General features: G+C 34.1%; 1 protein-coding gene across 2 annotated transcripts; it reads left to right on the top strand.

Moving 5' to 3' along the window:
* The first annotated feature begins 22,616 nt into the window (after positions 1-22,616).
* LOC113501065 (carboxypeptidase Q-like) lies at positions 22,617-24,746 on the top strand. Of its 2 annotated transcripts, none has more exons than XM_026882062.1 (3): positions 22,617-22,820; positions 23,063-23,192; positions 23,554-24,746. In XM_026882062.1, the coding sequence occupies exons 1-3, from the start codon at positions 22,624-22,626 to the stop codon at positions 24,640-24,642; spliced, it is 1,416 nt and encodes a 471-aa protein (XP_026737863.1). In that variant the 5' UTR covers positions 22,617-22,623; the 3' UTR covers positions 24,643-24,746. The 2 variants fall into 2 exon arrangements, with proteins under 2 accessions (XP_026737863.1, XP_026737872.1); XM_026882071.1 differs by having other exon boundaries at positions 22,716-22,824.
* Positions 24,747-24,953: the final 207 nt, after the last annotated feature.

Here is a 24,953-nt window from a genome sequence, read left to right as displayed (position 1 = left end):
GTATTTTATTTGTTGAAGAATTATGTTTGTAGTATTTAAAGCGTAAAAATCTTTTCGTTTTACAACTCATCCTCAAACCTTTAGTAATCCAGTTTGTATTTTTTTTCCTATAACAATATTGAACTCTTACTTTAGGAAAGCATAGGTTGTAAAATAAGACCATAATGTCGAAGAAATTGTTATAAGCGGAATTGAGATTCTGTTCTTCATACACTTCCCGAAACGAAATATTACTCATTGATTCTTTAAACTTAAGAACGTTTTCAATACTGTAATCCCTAATGTACACATAGTGTTTTTTTTGTTTTTCATTACACCTGCTGTGTATAGGTATGTTAATCATTTGTGCTGTATTGTGGTCAGATAATGCCCAGTGCAAAAGTTCACCACTAGCCGAATTGACATTGCTTATCATATGATCAATGCATGAATTTTGTCGCGTCGGCTCATTTATGTGTAATGCCAAGTTGAAATTTTTTAATAGGTCAAGGAATTCTAATGTTGTCTTTGTTTTTAATAATGTATTAATATTTAAATCTCCCGTTAGCACAAATTTCTTCTTTGAATTAAGTACCATTTTACTCAATAATACATGTAACTTGTTAAAAAATATTTTAGGGTCTGAATTTGGAGTTCTATATAGACAAATTATGAGTATATTCAAGTAAGTCAGCTCAATGCCGCAACATTCAAAGTTTTTTTCAACTGCCAGTTCCTTAGAAATTTTGATTTTTTCATAATGTATACCCTGTTTTACGAGAATACAAACTCCACCTCTTTTTTTATTTCTGCAATAAGTATTTGCTAAGCTATAACCCTCAACATGAATCATATTTTCGTAACCTGTTTCTACAAAAGTTTCAGTTAAGCAAATGATTTCAGGATCTCTATGATTGTGTTTGAGCTCAAGTAGATTAATTTCTAGGAAGTTACTTTTATTTAACAAACCGGCAATGTTTTGGTGCATTACTCTAAATGTCTTTGGGTTAGGAGTTGCGAAAAAAAGTTTGTTTTTGATTTTTTGTATTAGCTGGAGATATTTGTTCAGTTTGAGTGAATTTGTCTGCCAAGGCCAGTTTTTTATGAGAATCCGTAAAGCCGTTCAAATGAGTGTGTGATTGAGTGTGATTATTTAGTAGATAATTCGAGGCCTTTGGTTTTATTCCAATATTACCCTTATGTGCATATTTTTTATTCTTATGATATCCTAAAAATCTTACATTATAATCTATTTGATCCAATCCAGAATTTATACTTTTACACAAACTTAGTCTAACATTATCAGAAACAAAACCATGGTCAATGAAGTAGGTATGATTGTTTTGAGTACATATGAATTTTAACATGTTGTTTAATTTATATTCATTTAGATGCATGCTTCTTCGAATTTCAATAACAATGATTGGACACATAATATAAGTTTTTACAAATGCATATAAGTTTTTCATTATACTTTGGGGATTTTGGTCGTGTTCACCAACTGATATAATAATTCTGTCATTGGGTGTGATATTAAATAGTTTCGCGCTCAAAAGTATTTCTTCAGTTGTGGCGTGAGGTTTTATAAAAGAAATGAATTTGTACCTTTCATATGGGTTATTTAACCTCGATTTCTCCATATGCTCAGATAATTTAGAACACTGTTGTCCCCCAAAGATGAAAGCTCTTTTACATTGTTGCTCTTTCTTTTTGTGGTTTTTACAAACATCTGAAGTCACTTCCTGTCTGCTGTCTTCTTTATCATTTTTACTATTATCCTCAATTAAAGTAGAAGTAGATTCTGTCTTTTGATTATTTGTCTTCGAGCACTCTTCTTTGCTCGACTTTTTTGAACCAGACGATCTATAAATCGAGTTGTTCGGCGAGCTATTTTCAAAAGTATCCGTGAGCCGGCGTTTGCTTCTGAGGTTACGCTTGGAAGGTGTGGCTTTTCTCAGAGAAGACAAAGGGCTTTTACATATATTTTTAAGTAAATTAATTTCTTGGCTAAGTTTAAGAAGTTGTTGTTTTAAGCCATTATTCTCCAATATAATGTTGTCAAGTTCATTTTGAGTACTCGATAAATTTGTTTTAAGGCAATCTATTTCTAGTTTTAAATTTTCAACTACGTTTGACGATATATGAGTCGATAGGTCTAGACTTTTAACTAACAATTCTTCAGACATAGTTGTATCTAATGAGCAACTTGAATTCAAATCGCCACAGGAGTTAGTTTTAGTCATTCGATGTCTTCTAAATGTTATATTGTTTCTTTCGCTCATTTTGTTTGAGAAGGTCACAGTCACGATATTTGAAGAATTAAACAAGTATTGCAGGTAGATCTTGCTTAATGTAACAATGTGATTTTCGATTATAGTTTATACATCATCTAACTACTTAAGTTTTGTTTTAAAGTTACTTTTTGTTCAGTTTTTTTAGAAACAATTCCAAATAACATTCAAAAAGAATTTCTCGTCGCTAGGATCGAACTCGAGATATATGGTTCCCTCCCCACTTTCACAGCTGTTAGTGCCATTGAAACAAGTATCATGTGTGGTGAATTTTAGCACCTCAATGTTAATATGCAATATTTAAATTGGTCACTGGCGGTTGAAGTGATTCATGCAACAGGAATTTTTGCAGTCTTTTGTTTACTTTGTCACGTAGTTTGAATGAACACTTTTCGAACTATTGTTGTTATTTCACATAATATATGGCTATTAAGTGTTTTGTTTAAGTTTATAGATTATGCTTTGTGATTATTATCACTGTTTCCACTCTATTTTCACTTTTTAAGGTCTTTTTTTAACCACTGTTTATATCTTCATTTGTATTCGCGATTTAAACTAGATAATACTCTTAAAATATAGTCAACACCAAACATTTGGTTTTTGTGATAAAAGAAATTCAAAAACATCAACAAAACTATTTTTAAATATTTTTTAACACGGAGCGACACTGGGATCGAACTTACGGCTTAGCGCGCGCACTACTTTATGAAGAACGCGTATAAAGCGCTAGGTTGAGTGAACCCGTGAGCAGAAAAGCAAAGACGGGCATTACCACCAACGTTTCTCTCCTTATATGGCATACTAAATAGAAGACGAAAATTTTATTAGTTAAAAAATACGGCTAGTTGTAAAACATAGTTTTAAAGTAACTCCAGTAACCTACATTTGCTTAGAAGGTAATTACGTTTGTACAGTAAGTCTTCTAAGAGACACAAAGGTACAAGCTAACTCGCAATAAAATACAAAACGTTTAATTAAACGTGGCTCCTCCAATTAAAGACCTACGAACATTACTAACAAAGAAAAGTTTTAGGAAAAAAGCAAGCCAAAACACGAGAAGAGAACCAATGGGAGAAGTTGTATAACAATTGAATTATCATCTGTTAGGAACGACACTTGTCACGTGATCTGACCATACTATATTCGACAAATGTAAATTATTGAAATTATTATATGATTAATAATTTTTCGGCCGGTGCCTTTTTTGCCAGCGGTTCCTAATAAACTGGTGCCAGATGATTTTTTTTTATTTTTTTTGTACCAGTGGATTCGTTGCATTGTAACTGTAATGTGACGCGATGAGAACAATTCAATGAAACGCCTATAGGGTTTCTGAGAGTAATGTACCTTCGATATAGGTATCAACAAGTGTTAATATGAAGCACCCTTGCTATATAATTAGCGAAAAATATCTGCTTTTTGGTATTGGTTACAGTTCAACGATTAACTCTGAGTGCAAGCTTTGTAATTGACTGCGTTCAGTCAGGTATGTAATTCCAAACGCTCGCTTACCAAAGGTTCGGCCCTGGGCTATACAATACAAACCAACAAGTCCAGTCTTAGTCAAACTATATTAAATCTGTGAATTGAAATGCTGAACAGGTTTTATTAAAAATATTAGACACGCATTTTTGCTTTTCTCTTAACAATAAACGTTGACAAATATAAACTGCTATATAGTTGAACTTGAAATGCAAAATGCTTTAAAGCTTGTACTTCCGTACAAGCTTTAAAGTATTTACTTTTTTGCTGATTTTATTATTGTTCCCTACCTAAAGCGTTAAAGCAAACCCTACTACTAAGGCGTTGCTGTCTATAAACAGGCTATAGATAGACAGTTAAATTTTTACACCGTCAAAATGTTCACAGGTAATATATATATCTCGTGCCGCTAAAACCATGAAAAACAAATTTAGAGGTTTACTTCGGTTCTTTTATTAAACACCCATAATATCTCAAAACTTTTCCGTGACAGTCCATTCACACTTGATAAAATTTCATTGAATACTTCACACACAAAGTCGGCAGGCTTTGTGACACTGGAGTCTCGCCCGATGTCATCAGATTAACTCCTCACTTGACCTGTTTCTTACGCTAGATGAAATCTTATGCTTTATTAGGAAAACAGAATTAAATCAAGCGATTATTGCTTGTATAGTGATAGAGCTTTTTGGACATCAAGAGATTGTTGTTCAAAATATACCTATGAACGGCTTTTACTTAAAAGTATTCGTCTTCATCGAGGAAAGCATTTATGGACTATTTTCTTTTATTTTCCATTTATATGGCTTTAAAAATAATAACGAAGAATTTTCGCATTCCTTCACTTAACAGTGGTGGACGAAGGGCAAATACAATACAATGTAATAAATTAATTAATTTAAGTCTGGGGCCTACCGCCACGTCTTAAGAGTATTATTACAGGTGAGGATGAAAGATGCCATACGCATGCCTCGAATAGTTCTGTCATGCTTCCACAACCATCATATTATTACTTAAGGAAATTGTGGTAGCATCTCTAGTCATTTTTTAAGTTAACAATTTGCTTTATCTTCTCAGTCAAAAAGCGCAAAGCACTCACAAAACTATCAGCAGAAATATGTCTCAAATTTTCTACCCCTAGATATTTCCTTTATCAATTTCAGAGTAACATCGAAGATGAGAACCTGTTTTTGCATTAGTACAAGATATTCTGCTTCCAAAATGGGGTTACACTTTTTAATCAAACTTATTCCCTTCAATAATATTAGCCGAGGTTCTGGGAAAGATGTTGTCACCTCATTTCGAGGTAGTCGTGTAATGGGAGCCCTGTTTAATAGAATTAAGATTATGCATAATAACTGTTCCTTTAGGCTTTGTTTAGTAAATGAGAGTTCGTAAGACTGGCAGTGGTTAACAGGGTTTTGAATTTTTCTTTTAGGATTTGGCAGCTGAAAAATTTTACTTTTGTTTTTTTTCTCGTTAGATATGGTTCTATCAGTATCTACGAATTAGCTATTTTACCGGCAAAATCTTATGAAATAGATCCAGATATTTTCAAACAGAGTCTTGACAAAAGAGAATAAAAGAAAAGCCTTAGCCCAGCAGTGGACATTCATGTACATCGTGGCTAAAGGCTCTATTAAAAACAATAATTATATTAATGTTAAAGAAAAAACGTCCATTAAACTTTTACAAACAAAACCTCCACGTTGATAAAAGACAAATGACATTCCCTAACTTTTCCATTTCAATTCAGATATGTCATATTAACATTATCGTTTCATAATTTCGAAGGTTAAAAACATTGTATGTAAAGATATCATAACGTAACAAAGCGTTTTGCTTTTAACTTTAACAAAGGCACCGCCAGCACCGATATGGCACAGTAAATAACTTCTACAAGTTTTGCACACGCTAATAAAAAGTTCTTAATGTATTCCAACTTTGGAATAACTTCTAAATCTACGCTAACTACTTATGCAAAGGAAAAGTTTAGTACCATATAGTGAGCTTCAATTGTTCTACTGCATTTTGTACTCATGTTTTGAATGATGCCTGTTAGACATGACTGTATGGATAGCTCACTGGTATACCGATAAACCCGAAGTGCGTGTTTCGGGTTCAATCCTCCAAGCTGAGTGTGGGTGCTATATGCATGTGACTTGAATGTTTGTGAAACCACGCAACTCAAGGATTAAATAAATATACTACACGGAAAAATCTTAGTCTGCCCGTGACCATGATACCTGCAAAGGTTTCGAAACGTCGGGAACTAAAATCTAAAATTAAACCGCGATAAAATCCGTAAAAGTAGTTTCATTTCAATACACGGAAAAAGTTATCGTTTTCAACACTCTTGTCTATGAAGATAGTTGAAGTAAGACACACATGACACATCAGTAATAAACAAACAGAACAAGACAATCTGGTCCACACGCGTACTAACAGACTGACACTGCAAGTAATAACGTTTGTATAGCATAATGATGCCATGTTTGTGCTGAATTCCATTACTCAGAGTCAATATAAACACTATCTGTGCTTCATATTAGAGCCTGTTTGCACGACAAGGGATTATGGAGGTACGATAAAGGCCTGTGTAGACGATAAGCTTTGTCATTGATTTCGATTCTAAGGAATAAGGAATAAGTCATTTGTATAAAAGTTTATGACATGACACAAAAGTATTTGTACCGTTTCCTTGCTTTGATTTGTATTCCTTGCTTATTTTAACACCACGCCGCACGATGTGAGTGTATTTTTAATAAATTTGCATTAACAAGACAATAAAATCAATCATGGTCCGCATTCCATTCTGCATTCACAAAATAAAGCGGACTGGATTTACAGACAAAATCCCGCATCTCTCGACAACAATTTCAATAAAAATTCAGGGCTCGATAGCGACCGCAATGCAATCAAAGTAGCCACTCGGCAATCGCATTGTGTACCGACGGCCCAATGGCCCGAGCCAAAAGAATGGCCCACTTTCTCAACGACTGCCGAAAGCTGGAGGTTTATCACGAAACACGATTGTCCCGAATAGAGGAACTTATTTCAGAGAATCGACTTCGTTTGTAAAACGTCGCCTTACAGCACGTAGAACATCTGTCTTGGCATTAAAAAATGGATCAAAGAATAAAATATAAATTCTTTAAGTGAATGCTTCTGCTTTAGGTATTCCGCGAGGGAATGTCGAGGTACTTATTGCTTTGTTCTGCGAAGAAAATATTAGGTGCTGAATAGAAGGAACTACAGGAATTTTATTATAAGTGACAATTCAGGCTATTACACGGTTTTCAGAGCAACAACGGAAAACTTTTCGACCTCATAAACATTTGCGTAGATAAGGATCGAGTCCTTACTGAATAATAAATAAAAAAGTGCGCTTAAACCTTTTACTAGGTACTTCGGTAACAAGCAAACAAACCTCGGATCCAATATAATTAAAAAAAAAACAAACAGACTCAAACTAATTTTCTCCTCACTAAACCGAACCAGTCGTTGTAAATTGCTTACTTAATTGGAAAAGCTTAAACCCCTTTGATTAAACAACGGATCCATTCCATTAGTTCGGCGATAGTTTTTTACAATGGAAACATTGGTTGGTGTTTTATCTACCGGAAAAGTGCTTAAAGCCTCTTGACCCGTCGTAAAATATGCAGCGGCCGGTCGGCCGGTGTAAAATGTTCGGCCATTTGTCGCTCGCTGGCGACGAATGGCGCGAACCGACGTGAACCGGCGCAAACCAACTCAAACCAGCCCAATCCGGCGCAAACTGGTCCAAAATCTTTGGGGATAGAAGTGTTTACACTGCCTCCTATCAGATCACTTGGAATCGCGTAGATTTATTAGGAGTCAAACAAGCTTTTAGTACGGTTCGAAATCTTATTGGTTTGGTTAGGTATCGTCAACAAAGGCTTATCATTATTATTCGGCGTTATCTTACCAGTTAGTGCCGATTTATATTTATGTTTATTTTCGGTTGGGGTTCAAGAAACAATCATGTAACACAAAACGAATGATAGTACCTGATATGAAAATAAAGTACATTATTTGTATAGCTCCTATCACTGGTACTTGCTTTATTAGAACCCAATGGTATGTTACGCAGCGCAAGAGACACGTTTGCTGCTGGAGCCACAGGAACAGAAACTGCAAGGAAAAATATGGTGAACATATAGGTGAAAAAAATCCTGGGGACTCGCAACCAGTTGCCTGATTTTTTTATGAGGAACGCGTATAAAGTGCTAGGTTGAGTGAACCCGTGAGCAGAATACAAAGACGGGCATTATCACCAACGTTTCTCTCCTTATATGGCATACTAAATAGAAGACGAAAATTTTATTAGTTATAAAAAACGGCTAGTTGTAAAACATAGTTTTAAAGTAACTCCAGTAACCAACATTTGCTTAAAAGGTAATTACGTTTGTACAGTAAGTCTTCTAAGAGACACAAAGGTACAAGCTAACTCGCAATAAAATACAAAACGTTTAATTAAACGTGGCTCCTCCAATTAAAGACCAACGAACATTACTAACAAAGAAAAGTTTTAGGAAAAAAACAAGCCGAAACACGAGAAGAGAACCAATGGGAGAACTTGTATAACAATTGAATTATCATCTGTTAGGAACGACACTTGTCAAGTGACCTGACCATACTGTGACCGTACTATATTTGACAAATGTTAATAATTTTTCGTCAGGTGCCTTTTTTGCCTGCGGTTCCTAATAAGCTAGTGCCAGATGGAAATTTTCTCAATTTTTATGTACCAGTGGATTCGTTGCATTGTAACTGTAATGTGACGCGATGAGAACAATTCAATGAAACGCCTATAGGGTTTCTGAGAGTAATGTTTACCTTCGATATAGGTTTCAACAAGTGTTAATATGAAGCACCCTTGCTATATAACTAGCGAAAAATATCTGCTTTTTGGTATTGGTTACAGTTCAACGATTAACTCTGAGTGCAAGCCTCGTAATTGACTGCGTTCAGTCAGGTATGTAATTCCAAACGCTCGCTTACCAAAGGTTCGGCCCTGGGCTATACAATACAAACCATCAAGTCCAGTCTTAGTCAAATTATATTAAATCTGTGAATTGGAATGATGAATATGTATTAATTAAAAAATATTAGACACGCATTTTTGCTTTTCTCTTAACAATAAACGTTGACAAATATAAACTGCTTTATAGTTGAACTTGAAATGCAAAGTGCTTTAAAGTTTGCACGTACCTAAGTATTTACTTTTTTGCTGATTTGATTATTGTTCCCTACCTAAAGTGTTAAAGCAAACCCTACTACTAAGGCCTTGCTGTCTATAAACAGGCTATAGATAGACAGTTAAATTTTTACACCGTCAAAATGTTCACAGATAATATATATATCTCGTGCCGCTAAAAACATGAAAATAAATTTTGAGGTTTACTTCGGTTCTTTTATTAAACACCCATAATATCTCAAAACCTTTCAGTGATAGTCCATTCACACTTGATAAAATTTCATTGAATACTTCACACACAAAGTCGGCAGGCTTTGTGACACTGGAGTCTCGCCCGATGTCATCAGATTAACTCCTCACTTGACCTGTTTCTTATGCTAGATATAATCTTATGCTTTATTAGGAAAACAGAATTAAATCAAGCGATTATTGCTTGTATAGTGATAGCTTTTACTTAAAAGTATTCGTCTTCATCGAGGTAAGCATTTATGGAGTATTCTCTTTTATTTTCCATTTATATGGCTTTAAAAATAATAACGAAGAATTTTCGCATTCCTTCACGTAACAGTGGTGGACGAAGGGCAAATACAATACAATGTAATAAATTAATTAATTTAAGTCTGGGGCCTACCGCCACGTCTTAAGAGTATTATTACAGGTGAGGATGAAAGATGTTATACTACACTTCGTATAGTTCTGTTACGCTTCCCCAACCATAATATTATGACTTTAACAAATTGTGGTAGCATCTCTGGTCTGCCTTTAACTTTGTAAGTTAACAATTTGCTTTATCTTCTCTGTCAAAACGCGCAAAGCAGTCACAAAACTATCAGCAGAAATATGTCTCAAATTTTCTACCCCTAGATATTTCCTTCATTAATTTCAGAGTTACATCGAAGATGAGCATCTGTTTTTGCATTAGTACAAGACGTTCTGCTTTCAAAATGAGGTTACACTTTTTAATCAAACTTTTTCCCTTCAATAATATTAGCCGAGGTTCTGGGAAAGATGTTGTCACCTCATTTCGAGGTAGTCGTGTAATGGGAGCCCTGTTTAATAAAATTAAGATTATGCATAATAACTGTTCCTTTAGGCTTTGTTTAGTAAATGAGAGTTCGTAAGACTGGCAGTGGTTAACAGGGTTTTGAATTTTCTTTTAGGATTTGGCAGCTGAAAAATTTTACTTTTGATTTTTTCTCGTTAGATATGGTTCTATCAGTACCTATGAATAAGCAAAAACTTATGAAATAGATAGAGATTTTTAAACAGAGTCTTGACAAAAATAAAGAATATAAAAAGCTGACAGTAAATTTACTTCAGACAACGAAAATTTACCATACTTCTTCTTAGCCCAGCAGTGGACATTCATGTACATCGTGGCTAAAGGCTCTATTAAAAACAATAATTATATTAATGTTAAAGAAAAAACGTCCATTAAACTTTTACAAACAAAACCTCCACGTTGATAATAGACAAATGACATTCCCTAACTTTTCCATTTCAATTCAGATATGTCATATTAACATTATCGTTTCATAACTTCGAAGGTTAAAAACAGTGTATGTAAAGATATCATAACGTAACAAAGCGTTTTGCTTTTAACTTTAACAAAGGCACCGCCAGCACCGATATGGCACAGTAAATAACTTCTACAAGTTTTGCACACGCTAATAAAAAGTTCTTAATGTATTCCAACTTTGGAATAACTTCTAAATCTACGCAAACTACTTATGCAAAGGAAAAGTTTAGTACCACATAGTGAGCTTCAATTGTTTTACTGCATTTTGTACTCATGTTTTGAATGACGCCTGTTAGACATGACTGTATGGATAGCTCACTGGTATACCGATAAACCCGAAGTGCGTGTTTCGGGTTCGATCCTCCAAGCTGAGTGTGGGTGCTATATGCATGTGACTTGAATGTTTGTGAAACCACGCAACTCAAGGATTAAATAAATAAACTACACGGAAAAAATTATCGTTTTCAATACTCTTGTCTATGAAGATATTTGATCAATACGAAACAATCTACGCCTGGTTGTGGCTTGGAGATTAAAATTGTTTTCTTTTTCAGAGTTCTACGTTGAATGTAAAGCCAAAGTTTTAACTAAAGGAATGTAAACTCCGATATTTCCAACATATCCTTCATGAGTGATCCTATATTTACTATTACTAATATCCGTGTTTATTTTAACGTAAAAAGATTTGCAACGTAATAACATTCGTATAGTTACCGACCTTAACGGTACACATTAAGGTAATCACTGACGGTTTTTACGCGTTGCCTTAGGCCATTAAAACTAGTGAACCGAATTAAAGGTGGCTGTCAGACACACCGCACGAGACAGACATCTGTCGACTGAACAAACTACTGCCTTGTCTAACCTTTAATTAAATTAGGCAAAGTTTTCAACCTTTTTGTTTAAAGTTTTAGACGTATTTTCTACAGGGATTAGAAGTCTATTTAAAAATGTATGAAAGTTTTGATACGTTTTTTTCTTTGTAATTTTATAAATTGTTTTTGATTAAATAAAAAGTTTTGTTAAGTATTGTTTTGAAATTTGTTCTTATGAAATATTTTCCAAAATTTTTGATTGGTTAGTAATACAAAAATCTATCTCGTTTCATAAACTCCAAAATTATCTATAAAACCAATAAAAATACAACAAGCCAACATTAAGCACTAAAAGGTACTCTGCAGTTATCGTAAAAAAACCTCTCTTAGCACTAATTTTAAAACTTGAATTACCGCAAAATGAAGTCATAAATAAAAAAACATTATTTAAAGAAATATACAAAACATTAACATTGAACCACAACAACACACACTTAAGACACATATTAAAATAAAAATAAATAGATTTCAAGAAGGTTTTTCTCCACAGATAAGAATAAAGACAGCTATCAAAGAAAAAGACGATACAGAGGTATCCTTCCTTTGGGAATGTCGTCAAATAATAAGCAATGGCATTACCGTTATCCATCGAAACTTCAGTACGGATTACGTGGCTGTGTGTTACACCGCATCGTAACAAATATCCACATCATTTAGAATTCTTGTTTTTTGGTTGTCATGGTGTTGTATCCCTACTAATATTAAAAATGCGAAAGTAACTCTATCTGTCTGTTACGCTTTCACGTCTAAACCACTGAACTGATTTTAATGAAATTTCTAACAGAGATAGAGTTGACCTTGAGAAAGAACATAGGATAGTTTTTATCCCGGACTTTTGAAGAGTTCTCTTGGAAACGCGATATAATCGACCTCGACGCGGGCGAAGCCGCGGGCAAAAAGCTAGTTACAGCGACTTACAAGGCATTAAGTTAAATAAGAAAATATCAAATTGATATCTTTAATTTAGACCTTAATTAGTCTTTTATCCTATTTTTTAGGATTTCGTACCCAAATTATTGTGGCTTCGCTGTCTTTTTATCCGCCTGTAATCAGACCGTCACGCGCACCTTAAAGTTTAAGTTAGTAAGAGTGATACTAAAAACTTCTCAACTTTTTCTCAGATCATGTATTTTTATTGTCTCTGTCGTTACAATAACAAATAATAAATACTGGCTATTATTACGATCATAAATCTGATGAGCGAGAAATCTCTGTTTTTCTCTAACCTACGAGTATTTATAAGATAACTGCACTTAAACAGATTTTATATCTCAAATGTCAGACTAACAGTAAAAACGTTTTGTTTTCGAATTGCATTCAATTTTACACAACACTGAAACGCGTTTAACAACTCGTAAATAAACATTTGAACAACGAGTCGCTTTCGGTGTAAATAAGGCCAAGCACATTAAGCTGAAAAGCGACGTGAGCGGCGTGTGGAAAGCGCTAAATGTTTTCCGATAACTATTGGTCTATAAGTCGAACTCGTCTCGACTGCGAATTAGGTTGTATGTTTTATACTTACTAGAAAAATACAAAACTATATAGTCAAGGTACATATTTATTAAAATGCAGTGATAAAAAGAAGGAGCTTTCTAACAAGGTTGAGGTTTCTTTCAGTCTTTCTGTCAGTCAAATGTTGACTATTGTTGACTTCCAAAAATTGGTTTTGTTTTAAAATGTATCCTAAAATGCTTTATTAACTGAAATAAAACTGACTTTTTTTCATAACATAACATCGGTGTTACGCGTCCTCAAAAATGGTACATAGTAACTATTACGAAAATTCTATCTACTTATAGCTACACAAAAATGAAGTAGGTGAAACTAAAAGAAAGTTTAAATTAAAGATAGTATCAGTACTTCAGATAAAAGAACTCGCCTTTTGATAAAAGCAACCTGGGAAGCAATGCAAACGTCGACTTAGTTAAAATACTTTAAAACTTGAAACGACTCCGAGAATTTATAGTCTAATAGAGTTTACGTACTTCAAGATGCTAAATAATGTTTTTGGTTCGAATAAAATCCTATTTCAGTAAGTATTTGATTAAATAAGTAATTTTCACATGAATACTTAAGTTCGTTTCGTATACTTAAAATAATTTATAGGCTTTTTATATTGAACTAGCTGTGCCGTGGAAAAGACACTTAAGACTTTTTAAATAATTCGACAGTGCTTTTCTTTTACACTTTTCACTTTACCATCTTATTAGTTACCCAACAGAAGGATAAGGAGATGACGCGGCGACACGGTATAGCTTGTCAAATGTTTTACTTCGGTTGGTTCCGAAACTAATCATGCAATCCCAAAAAATACGCGTGAGTAAACAATTATCACATAATTAACACCTGTTAGCATTCCATCCTCTATTCACACCATTAAAAATAATGTTAGGCGAGAAATGTAAACGTCCTGTTTCCGTTGAAATACTGGAAAGCTTCGCCAAAGATTTATAGACCAATAAAATAGGGTCCTCTTGCGTCTAGATAAGACCTCGTTTTATTGTTTCTCGCGTATCAACTCGCTATAACTTCTCTAGGCGGCTATCAACACTTATAGCAGTATTGTTGCAGTTGAAGTGGGACAGCATAATAAACGAGGTAAGGTGGCGTCTCTTTTGCACAACTGCCATGAAAACTTTCAACATATTTATTTTAACAACTCCGGCATCAACAAATTAAAAAAATTCTGCTGGGAGACAAACATTCGTTGTGACACAAGCATTTGTTTTACGCGGGAATCGAATTCACGACACGCCGAGCTCAATAGTTTTTGCGACCTCCACCCCCAACTCGGCTATGCGTGCAATCTCATATGATAAACTTTTTAGCTCCTCCAATTTTTGAAACCTTTAACACTTGATAAGGTTACAATCAAGTATTTTAATTTTATGTATTTGAAACGAATGTGAATTTACCTAAAATTACTATACATTTTTACATGTTCAGCCGTATATTAATACGGCTTTCTTCGTCAGCCATTTGAAGCTTAAATGAGCATCTATTTTGCAACCACAGATAAGCGTTATTTTCTACTGGCAGACAAAATTTTAATTAAAACTTTCGAAATATTTCTTGCTAATCGTCGCTTGATCAACGCAAACATTAGCACAAAATTATCTTAAGTATGCAGTACAATTTAGTTTACCTTAAACGAGGGAACATAAAATTAATGTTGGCCAAGAGAACAACGAAATGTGCTTTTAAGAGTTTTCGAATTGCATCTATGGATAACGATTTTGCTACGCTCACTGTTGGCAGAGATTTGACTTTTTTTTTTATGAGTAATTATCGTGAGGGTGATTCGTGATTTAAGTCTCCGATTAGGTCCGAAACTAGTCGGACACTGCCGATAAATCATATAAGTAAATAATCCGTGACTACACTAATAGCCAAGTGGTTTAGGTCATCACGCCAAATCGACTACGGGCAACGTATCGCGGGTTCATTCCCCGCGTAGGATAAACGTTTGTCTGTTAATTGAATGCTTGTCCTGAGTCTGGGTGTCTTGAATGTTTGTTCAAAACCAAGCGACACAAGGATTTAAATCCTTAATGCAGACGTAGTTTATTTAAGTAAGAAAAAAATCCTTTAAATTAATATCCTTTCTCATAAACGTTAAATATTGTTCAGGTTCCTTTTAATCTGCGTTCTTGTAAGCGGGTTGAGAATCAAAATGCCTTCGCCTTTATAAGTACGAACATAACATTTTAGCACCCGATATTCATGGGCCCAAAGATGCCGTTATATTTTTTAGATCTGACAGTTATTGTATATTAAACTTTGTATAGAAAATGCCTTAAATATTGTACGGGTTTAGTACCGAAACAGTAAAAATGGGACCCTATTAATGAGGCGCCCCTGTCAGACCGTCACCAGGCGTGTATCTCACGATTAGATTTTAATGTTCACAGATGATTTACTTGGCTGCACCCAGCCTCATATTATGTAGGTGTCATCCACAAAAAACTAGTCAAATGCAAGTCATTTGATTAGTTTTTTGAAAATTTATTGGGTCGAGACAAGAGCAAACTTGAGAGTAAGAGAGTTAATGAAAAAACTAAGCCATTCCACTTTCAATACAAACTTATTTGATTATGATTGACTTCAGAAGCCCTGTGAAACTGACAGCGGTCAACAGACTTTATCCGCTGACCATACCTACCGCATTCAATCATTCAGCATTAAAAACATACATCGGATTTCGGATTCAAAGAAAATTATTCGTTGCACGTAAAATGTCCCATTTAACTCAAACAGACCAGAAATTCCACTCAATAAGTTCCATTTACTCTAAATTGGTGCGGAAACGGGTATTATTCGAAAGATGCTGAATTTATTGTGGACAGATTTATAGCTTGCTTAATTAAGTGACTTGGTTCTATTTGAATTGATTTGGGGCGGGTGACCCGAATGTCGACGTATATAAAATTGTTGGCAAAAAACCTATAAAACAGTTGAACCGTTAACTTTTTTAACCTTTACAAGTTACCACTCAAATTCCTACTAATGGACACTTAAAAAGTGCTAAAAGCATTCTGGACAGTGAATGGAATTCAAAATCTGATGTAGATGAACGAAAAGATGTAAAAGAAAAATATGGAAGCCTTTTACTTTTTCTGACATAAAAACGTTTTCAGTGAGTTTTATAGATACTTAAAAAGGTGTTGAGGGCCTGATGTCGTTTCACTGAAGTGCACAAAATTCCGTGTAATTGAAATGTATTCTTGTGTGAAATGAGTATACATTACCCTATTTCAAAAACGTAAGCAAACGCTCTTTAAGTTTTATTTCTGGGCACTTATCTTGTTCCTTTAGGAATAATGATGAATTTCGTTTGCGTTTTATATCTTTCAACTTATTCGTTTTGGCACACATTCTTGGTCAGGGCACATTTTAAAACAATGACGTACCCTCGTCATTGTTTTAAAATGTCCTATTGCTTTATGTTTTATTCGTTGATCATTTAATAAGAGAAAAGGTTGCATTTATCCTACATGCCACCTTTTTTACTTCTGGTCGTCTTCGAAAGCCTATACATAAGTAATTTTTTACAAGCCTATTTGCTTTCACAAAATTCGACTTATTATAATTTAAAAACTTGAAACAACAGATTCTGAGAAAATGCAATAACATATCTATAATTACATTTAAAATAAATGGAATTACTGTTTCTGAGTATTTCAAAGAACTGAATATTTGATATTACAGAAAAAAATAGTAGTAATTTTGAAGTCTAGACTTTTTAAATCATAAATAGAATTTTAATAAATGAAAAATAGAATCTATTTCAATGTTAACTCACAAATTACCAGAAAACCTGAAAGTAGCTTTGCGGTCATTATTAAAATCGAAAAAAAGAAAATTATTTTTTTAATTTCTCTGAATTTCTTTTGAGATCCTAATCCAATGACTATGATCTTTAAAAAATAATTATTGGAGCCAGCCTTACTTTAACATGTATGGATTCGTATACACGAGGTGCCGGATCAATCCCAACGCAGGCCACCAATATTTTTCAAAATTATATGGACTTTCTTAAAATTTTTAGGACACCACTAACAAACATTACACGAAAAAAGTGCGAAAAGCCTACTACATATTTGTGAAGGTGTCGATTCGCACGCTATTAATGGGATTAGTGCGAATCGTCCCATAAGCCGAAATTGAAACCGATCTACAGTTACATACATTATATTCCATTGCAGAGGTTCCCCTCTAATACACATTCTCATAAATTCTCACATACCAAACGCCTCTTATATTAGACACCCTCGTATCTTTGTCGAATGTCCCCTAAAATATTACCAAAAATTCCAGAAATGCTTCGTCGAGATTCAATATTGGCTAACGGTTATTCTGAGCACATTGTACGGTAAAATAATTCTAATCTAATCTTTGAGTAATTACTTACAGTTGCGTTCCATTCAGATTTAAATGTTTTTCTTTAGGTGCTTATTGTTAAAAAAAACACTCGAAATAATTCGATCGTCGCTTTTTATGTGAAAGGATTTCTTGAAGCAAGCAACTAATATTATAAACGCAAAAGTTTCTATGATTGGATGTTTGGATGTATATACTGAAATCCTGGTTATAAACTATCTGTGTTAACACAGATGATAGTTTTTATCCTGATTTATGTTCCCGTGGGATCGTTTTCGAATTTTGGCGTGCGGGCAACAGCGGGCAACAACTGGAACTTAATAAATCTTTTACATAGAAAAATCTGCTTTACCATAATATCTTTAGGTAATGAAAATGATAACTTATTTCACGAAAGTAAGTGGAAAACGATTACTGATATCATTACTTACCCATACCGCCTTATTAGATAATTCTCGGAAACTATGCCAACGGCAAGGAAATATTCGTATTAATTATATTGAAAAAATTCGCTTTTACCAAAAATTTGGCGTATTTATCACATTACTATTAAGGTTATGCATCTTTATATATTTTTGTCTGTCTGTATTTTTGTTCTAAATCACTGAAATTTGCTGGACCTATTTTAAAGGAACTTTTGTTGGCAGGTTTTTTGCTTTTATATTTTACTAGCTGTTGCCCGCGACTTCGTCCAGGTGGTTAGAATTTTCCCCGTTTTTTCCAAATTTTCCATTGTATCTTCGCTCCTTTTAGTCGCAGCGTGCTGTTATATAGCCTATAGCCTTCCTTGATAAATGGTCTATTCAACACAAAAATAATTTTTCAATTCGAACCAGTAGTTCCTGAGATTAGCGCGTTCAAACAAACAAACTCTTCAGCTTTATATATTAGTATAGATTAGAAAAAAAACTTTAACTTCAGATAGCAAAAGTATTTTTTGTTAAATTTCATGCGGACAAATTCGCTTACACAGCTAGTTAGGAACAAAAGAAACTTTACCTTTCGACATTCGATCCTATAAATAAACACACGTTTCCCCGAACCTTTCGCAAAACAAAAACAAACTTGGCAGATTGATCACCTGTCCTCACTCTCGTACCGTGCCTATTTCTACTTCCTTACCAAACATATACCTACATATGTAGGTCGAAGTAAACAAAAGAACTAAAAGAGTAACTTAAGTTTGGTAGTACGTTCCAAAATTGTCACTTTGTCGGGAGGTACTGAGGGCACATACAAGATACGTAGATTACATATTAATTTAAAACTTATTTAAATTTTGAAACTCGGGTATTCATCTGATAAAAGACGAATGTCACTATTTATTGATTACATAGTAAGGTACATTACATTACATTACATCATACATCTATTCGATACACAATCCTGTCTTTATTTTTTTATAAATAATACAATGAACAAAGTTCAAATCTCAGACAGGACGCGAAGCTGCGACTCCTGTCAGTCGCTTTTCAATAAACGATCAACAATACGAATTACAAATTAATTAAAAAACCTACTGTGTAAGAGTTTTTCATTTCTTGTAAGAAGATTCTGTAACCATATTTCCAAAATAAAATAAAAGAGCTTAAGCTAAGTTATTAACATTCACATTTTCCAGTTCAGATTAATTTAACCTCAAGTTATCTCCCCTTTAATTCCACAGACGTCAAAGTCTACTTGATTACATTAAACCACGCTAGGTAAGCAAAGCTACGATATCACTCATACTTATTTATCAAGTTCAAACGAAACTTATTTATACTTATCGTATTAACTCCAGTTATATGAATATCGTATAAATGTTTATCCTCTTTTACAGAGTTTCAGTTTTATGGATATGTTTGTAAGTTCCAAGAATTCGTAATTTGTGAACTCGTTTCAAGTGTAACAAGTTTCAACATAGGTAGGTAATCCGTATGAATTTCATCTTGAAAATTTTGAAAGTTGGTTTTAACAAATTTAATTTAAACAACGAATTACATTATAAAGACAAATACAAAATATATATAATAGTTATCAGAATTGGAAGGTTAAATAAATAAAACGAGGCTTTCGCTCGACAATGCCTTCAGTCCCCAAACTTTGGACTAACTGTTGGTTTTTAAATGCTCTATCCCACCACTGCAGAAAAAAAAATTGGGCAAAGTTTTTATAACATCAGCAATGTTCGTATGAACTCTCGCCGAATTTTTGTCGCCTCTTTTTATATTGTATTACAATCATAACTAAGTATGCATATCTACGAGTCTACGAACAAATGAGCTCCACACAAAAAAAGAACAAATAAAATCTTAGCAGTTATAATATATTTCCTTAAATCATTTCAGCTCATATAAACTTAAAGTGATCAACAAGAGTCACGTTTTCATAAACTCCTCCCGTTCATAATTTTCAGGCATGTTGGTTATATTTATTGTCCCCATTAACAGTCGTCACGTACGTAAGGGTTATATTTTACATGTCATGTCCTTACCATAGAGCCTCCAAAATATGAGCACCCCTTATTGATTGAAAACTCAATATTCACATTTCAAAATGTATTATTGTAGATTTTCTTATGTAGATACATTACTGCAGTAATACTGAACACTTACCATACTTCAACCGATTCAAAGGGATGAGTTCTAAATTCATCTGTCGTCTTTTTATTTATTTAAACTTTCATGTACAATTCTGATACATAAGGCGGCCTTTATGCCGCAAGGCATTATCTACCAGTATATTTTTTTCCACAGAATGTCTTTTTTAACATGAAATAGCTATCATTTGGTTCCACAAAAAATTCATCAACTTTAACTCAGTATTTGAAATCAATAATTTGCACAAACCACGTTAACCACCATAACATTTTGCACAAACTTTTGCTACTCTGATATAATGCAGAAGCACAATCCTTCACCCTATACTTCCTTTTAACTTAGCAGTACTTTTTGCTACTAGAAGTTTCCAGTATAATTTGCAATATCAACAAGAATGGCTCAGTTCACAATAGAGCATGCCTGAAGAGTGGAGCAAACAGTTTATCTGGAATGTTTAATGTCCTGCTAAGTCAGTTGGAAACCTCTTCAGAGCGTCCTTTTGTTAGTATTAGCTAATCGTTTTAGTTCGAACTCATCGTATCTTGTAGGTGTTATATAGTTTTGTTACGTTTTCATGAACCTACAGATTGTGAAGAATTTCATTTTGCTTTGATTGTTTATGTGACACACTAAATCATACTAATATGTCAGATCTTAAGTGTTTGTTTGTTCTCTTCACACCCAAACTTTTGAACCATAATTCGATAAAATTTGGTATGGAAGTAGCTGAAAATTTAAACATAGGCTGTTTTTATCTGACGACTTAAAAAATGTTTAATGTTTTACAGATATAATCGACATAATGTGGGCGAAGCCGAGAGCAAGAGCCAGTTAGCCAAAAAAAACCTTAAGTTTTTTTACAAAATGTGCACAATAAACAACATCCAAATTGCGATCAAAAACTTACAGATCACACAAATGGTCGTATCTTGCGGTGCAAAATTTATTACACCCACTACATACATTAACATATCTCTTAATCCTTCTTGCACTCACAACCACTTCCAACTGAATCTTCATTCATTTAGTTCCTCAGGAATTTAATTATATGTTTGTTCAAATTTGGGGTGCACTACCGAAATGGGATCCAACTCAAACCTCGGTGAATAGCTCGAAAACTTTCTGCACTATGAACTCCTCTCCGTTCAAACTTGAGTGCTCGCAAACCTTCTGATAATAGTTGAGGAGAGTGCTCATTTCTGCACCCACGCATTGAGCTTGCTAAAGCAACGTTCATACTGAACGTACATCTAAGTCTCGACTTGTGCTAAGTTATAAGACTTAAACTGACTTTGGTCACGTGATTGCGTCAATGAAAGTTATTTTAATAGAAACTGAGTGAGGACTCTTTGACTCCTAACTCCTTTGTCGGCATTTAGGCTCCAGAATCAGATGGATTTTTTAACTGCAGGGCTTTAAGATTCATAAAAATCTATCGTTTCATAAAAGTTTCTGCGGTTGCTTCAGGTTGTTATATTAGGCACTGGATTGCGGACAACCTGGGATACATTTATTAAGGGAAAAATGAACAAAACTGACTCATAAACAACGACGTTATAAGCGAAAATACAAAAAAAAAAGTTGAATTAAGAAAACTTCTTTTAAGATGGATAGGTCTGCCATCTGGCTACGGAATCATGGTAAGAAAAAAAACAAACACACCACTATATATACCATCTCTTAACAGATTGGTCTATTACCCTGCACTGCACGTGCATTATGCGATGGTATATACCAACTTATTCAGAGTCTACTCTAAGTAGGTCGGAATTGAGTTACAACCCAATGAAGTTGCTAAGTTGAACGAAGTGCAGTTAAGTAATGACAAGAAGAAACACAATTAAAGGGTTAGCACTCAGCCTCGTGTTTCTCCTGGCTGTTAGATATTTTTTTGTGAATGCTATGTAAAAGTAGATAATAAAAGACAGCAATACGAATATTATTGTATTTTTTTAACAAATTATAAGCGAAATACCCAATTATCATCATTCATAAGAGACAGTTGTATAAATACTAATTAAATAATGGTCCAAAAATTGCTATAAGTAATTACCAAATAGACTCAGAATAGATAAAATAGATAGAAAGGCTAGTCCAAAGAAATACTCTGTATTAGTTTATGCACTTATACTCGCATTTTAGAATTGTCTGGCCTGTCTCACAGCCCTTCATGAAACGTTCCTCTGCCACCAGACTTCAGTGTCTGGTGGCAGAGGCCACTTACATAATACACTTTACACACTTTGCATACATAATACACTTTAGGCCTTACATAATAATATTCAACAAGTTATTAAAACCAATAACTTTAAGCCTCTCTGATAAATGTCACCACTATGTTAATACTCCACCGTTTATTTTCGTTAAAATTGCTCTGCATTCGCAATTTGGCATCGAGGTAAGTACTAAAACAGACTTTCTTCTACTAATGTATTGAAATGATCATCTTGAAAAAAAACACGCTTTCACCACGATTTCGAATTACAATAAAAAAAATCTATAAATTAAATTTATAAATAATTATGTGTCCTAATCGAGTTTTAACCTATACAATAGCTATTAGGCAGACACACGTAGATACAGAAACAAATACAACGAACTCGCATTGAATCCAACAAAATCAAACACAAATTTACATGATAGAGACTTTAAAGTAAACATTCTTGTTTCTCTAAACAACAATACAATCTCTAAACATATTATCAAACTTCATAGTACACTTGTTGACATCAAAAGTTCAACACAGACGATAACGTTCCCTCATTAGTACCGAGACAACTCTGTCTCAGTAATGATGGATATTTTATTAAAATTAATTATTGTCTCTCTCTGTGTAGTTGTAGTGAAGCCAAGTGTCATTATACAACGCTACGATGATGATTGTGTACTAGATCCAGAATTAGTGGAGGAAATAGCCTCGTACCAAAATGTGACGAAATATATCGTGAATGAAATTAAAGCTGGTTTGGGGCATACGATGTATCAAGAGTGAGTGAGTGTCATTCATTGTTTGCGTTTAGGTTAGTTCTAAGTATATTTTGATGTTAAAGTTTCCTTTTTACAAAAATATTTATCGTTGCTTAGTTCTACGATTTAGTGCTTAGTAATAAAATCAAAGTATTATTTTCTTAATGAATACTATAAAGATAAATAGAGTATTGTTTTGGTTTTTATAAACTTTGTCATATATGGTTGTTAAATTTAATTTTGAATTTCTATTCATATTTTAGGTACACTGAATTCATAGACAAGTTTGGAGCACGTCCGTCGGGAACAGATGTATTAGAAAGGTCAATAGATCATATGATAAATCTCACAAAAAGCAAAGGACTCGCTGACGTCACTACTGAAGAACTAGAGGTATTGTTACTAAAACTGAAACCAAAATTTATTACTCCTTTCAAATTTGACTTTGCAAACATTTCTAAATTCAACTGGAAACGAAATGACAAGATAATTCGTTCCTTCCGGCTTTGAGAACACTCACTCATAATAGGCACTAATCGTATCAAACGCAATGACATGAATAGCAATAAATGAACACGTTCAATATTGTGTGTTGGAGTTAGAATTGAACCGGAATAGACACGTACAAGGAAATTGTGCCACGTACCGCTCGAAAGTTAAATCAAATACTGTTGGCCCATTTCTAACGCATCCAAAATATTCTATTACCTCTATATTTAAATGGTGTTATACAAAATTCACGCTTACTTTCCAGGTGCCGCATTGGGTACGGATACACGAATCGGCATCGATGATACAACCTCATCTTAAAAACATTGCCATTTTGGGATTCGGGCCCAGTGTCAGCACACCACCAGAAGGCATTACTGCTCAAGCAATAGTCATAAACAGTTTTGAAGAACTAGATAAAATCAATGCAAAGGACATACAAGGTAAAATTGTAGTATTTGATGCACATTTCATTAGTTACGGCGATACTGTTGTTTATAGAACGCAAGGTGCATCGAAAGCAGCCAAGAAAGGTGCAGTTGCAACACTAGTTAGAAGTATTACACCATTTTCTATATATTCCCCACATACGGGAGCTCAGTATTATGAAGATAATGTAACTAAAATTCCTACTGCTGCTATCACTTTAGAAGATGCTGACTTAATGAGGAGGTTGCAAGACGAAGGTGAGAAGATAGTTCTGCATATAAACATGTCTAGTACATTTGATACTAAAAAGTCAAGAAACACAATCGTTGATCTAAAAGGGACAGTGCATCCTGAGAAATTGGTAATCGTGTCAGGTCATATAGATAGTTGGGATGTAGGACAAGGTGCAATGGATGACGGTGGAGGCATGATGATCAGCTGGTTTGTCCCAGTTGTACTAAACCTACTGAAATTGAAACCAAAGAGAACTGTCCGTGCTATTTTGTGGACTGCCGAGGAAGCTGGCTTAGTAGGTGCTCAAGCATACCTGAACAAACATATGGATGATCTACATAACATCAACTTAATAATGGAATCAGATGAAGGGACTTTTAAGCCGTTGGGGTTAGACTTTGCTGGTTCTAAAAAAGCACGTTGTATTGTACAAGAGGTGTTGAAACAATTTGCACCCATAAATAAAATGGAGAATAGTGGTTACCCGGGATCAGATATAGTCATATTTGTACGGAAGGGAGTACCGGGTGCGTCTTTACTGAACCAGAATGAAAAGTACTACTGGTTCCATCACAGTGAGGGTGACACTATGAACGTGCAAAATATAAATGACGTCATCGATTGTTCTGCTTTTTGGGCAGCATTCTCCTATGTAATAGCAAACCTGTCTGTAGACATACCTCGTACATAAAAACAGTTATAATATTGAAAGTGTTTGCTTTTAATATAAAGTCATTTTTATTATCTACGACTCCAAAAGCAACAAAACGTTTAAATCGTAATGACCAGAGATGAAATGACACTGTGATATAAAGTATCTTGGTTCAAAATTTCCTTTCTTCAAACATATTTTACAAATTATGGAAGTGAAGCTAGAATTTCCCGAACCGCCGTGGAACCTGGTCCGGATTTGAATTTACTACTTTTTTAGTAAAATCAAATAACAAGCCGCAGGCATCACTTTTATGTTGTACATTTGCCGCGTGAATTTTGCCGCCATGA

This window comes from Trichoplusia ni, chromosome 2 (genome assembly GCF_003590095.1).
Source record: "Trichoplusia ni isolate ovarian cell line Hi5 chromosome 2, tn1, whole genome shotgun sequence".
Taxonomy (NCBI): domain Eukaryota; kingdom Metazoa; phylum Arthropoda; class Insecta; order Lepidoptera; family Noctuidae; genus Trichoplusia; species Trichoplusia ni.
The sequence above is the reverse complement of the archived record's forward strand: the minus strand, read 5'-3'. Positions and strand labels throughout refer to the sequence as shown.

What these genes read in the sequence shown, in the direction of transcription:
- LOC113501065 (XM_026882062.1), top strand. Translation starts at nt 22,624, where the DNA reads ATGATGGATATTTTATTAAAATTAATTATTGTCTCTCTCTGTGTAGTT. An exon ending in GGGCATACGATGTATCAAGA is followed by an intron (nt 22,821 to 23,062) that starts GTGAGTGAGTGT and finishes TTCATATTTTAG; the next exon opens with GTACACTGAATTCATAGACA. An exon ending in TCACTACTGAAGAACTAGAG is followed by an intron (nt 23,193 to 23,553) that starts GTATTGTTACTA and finishes CTTACTTTCCAG; the next exon opens with GTGCCGCATTGGGTACGGAT.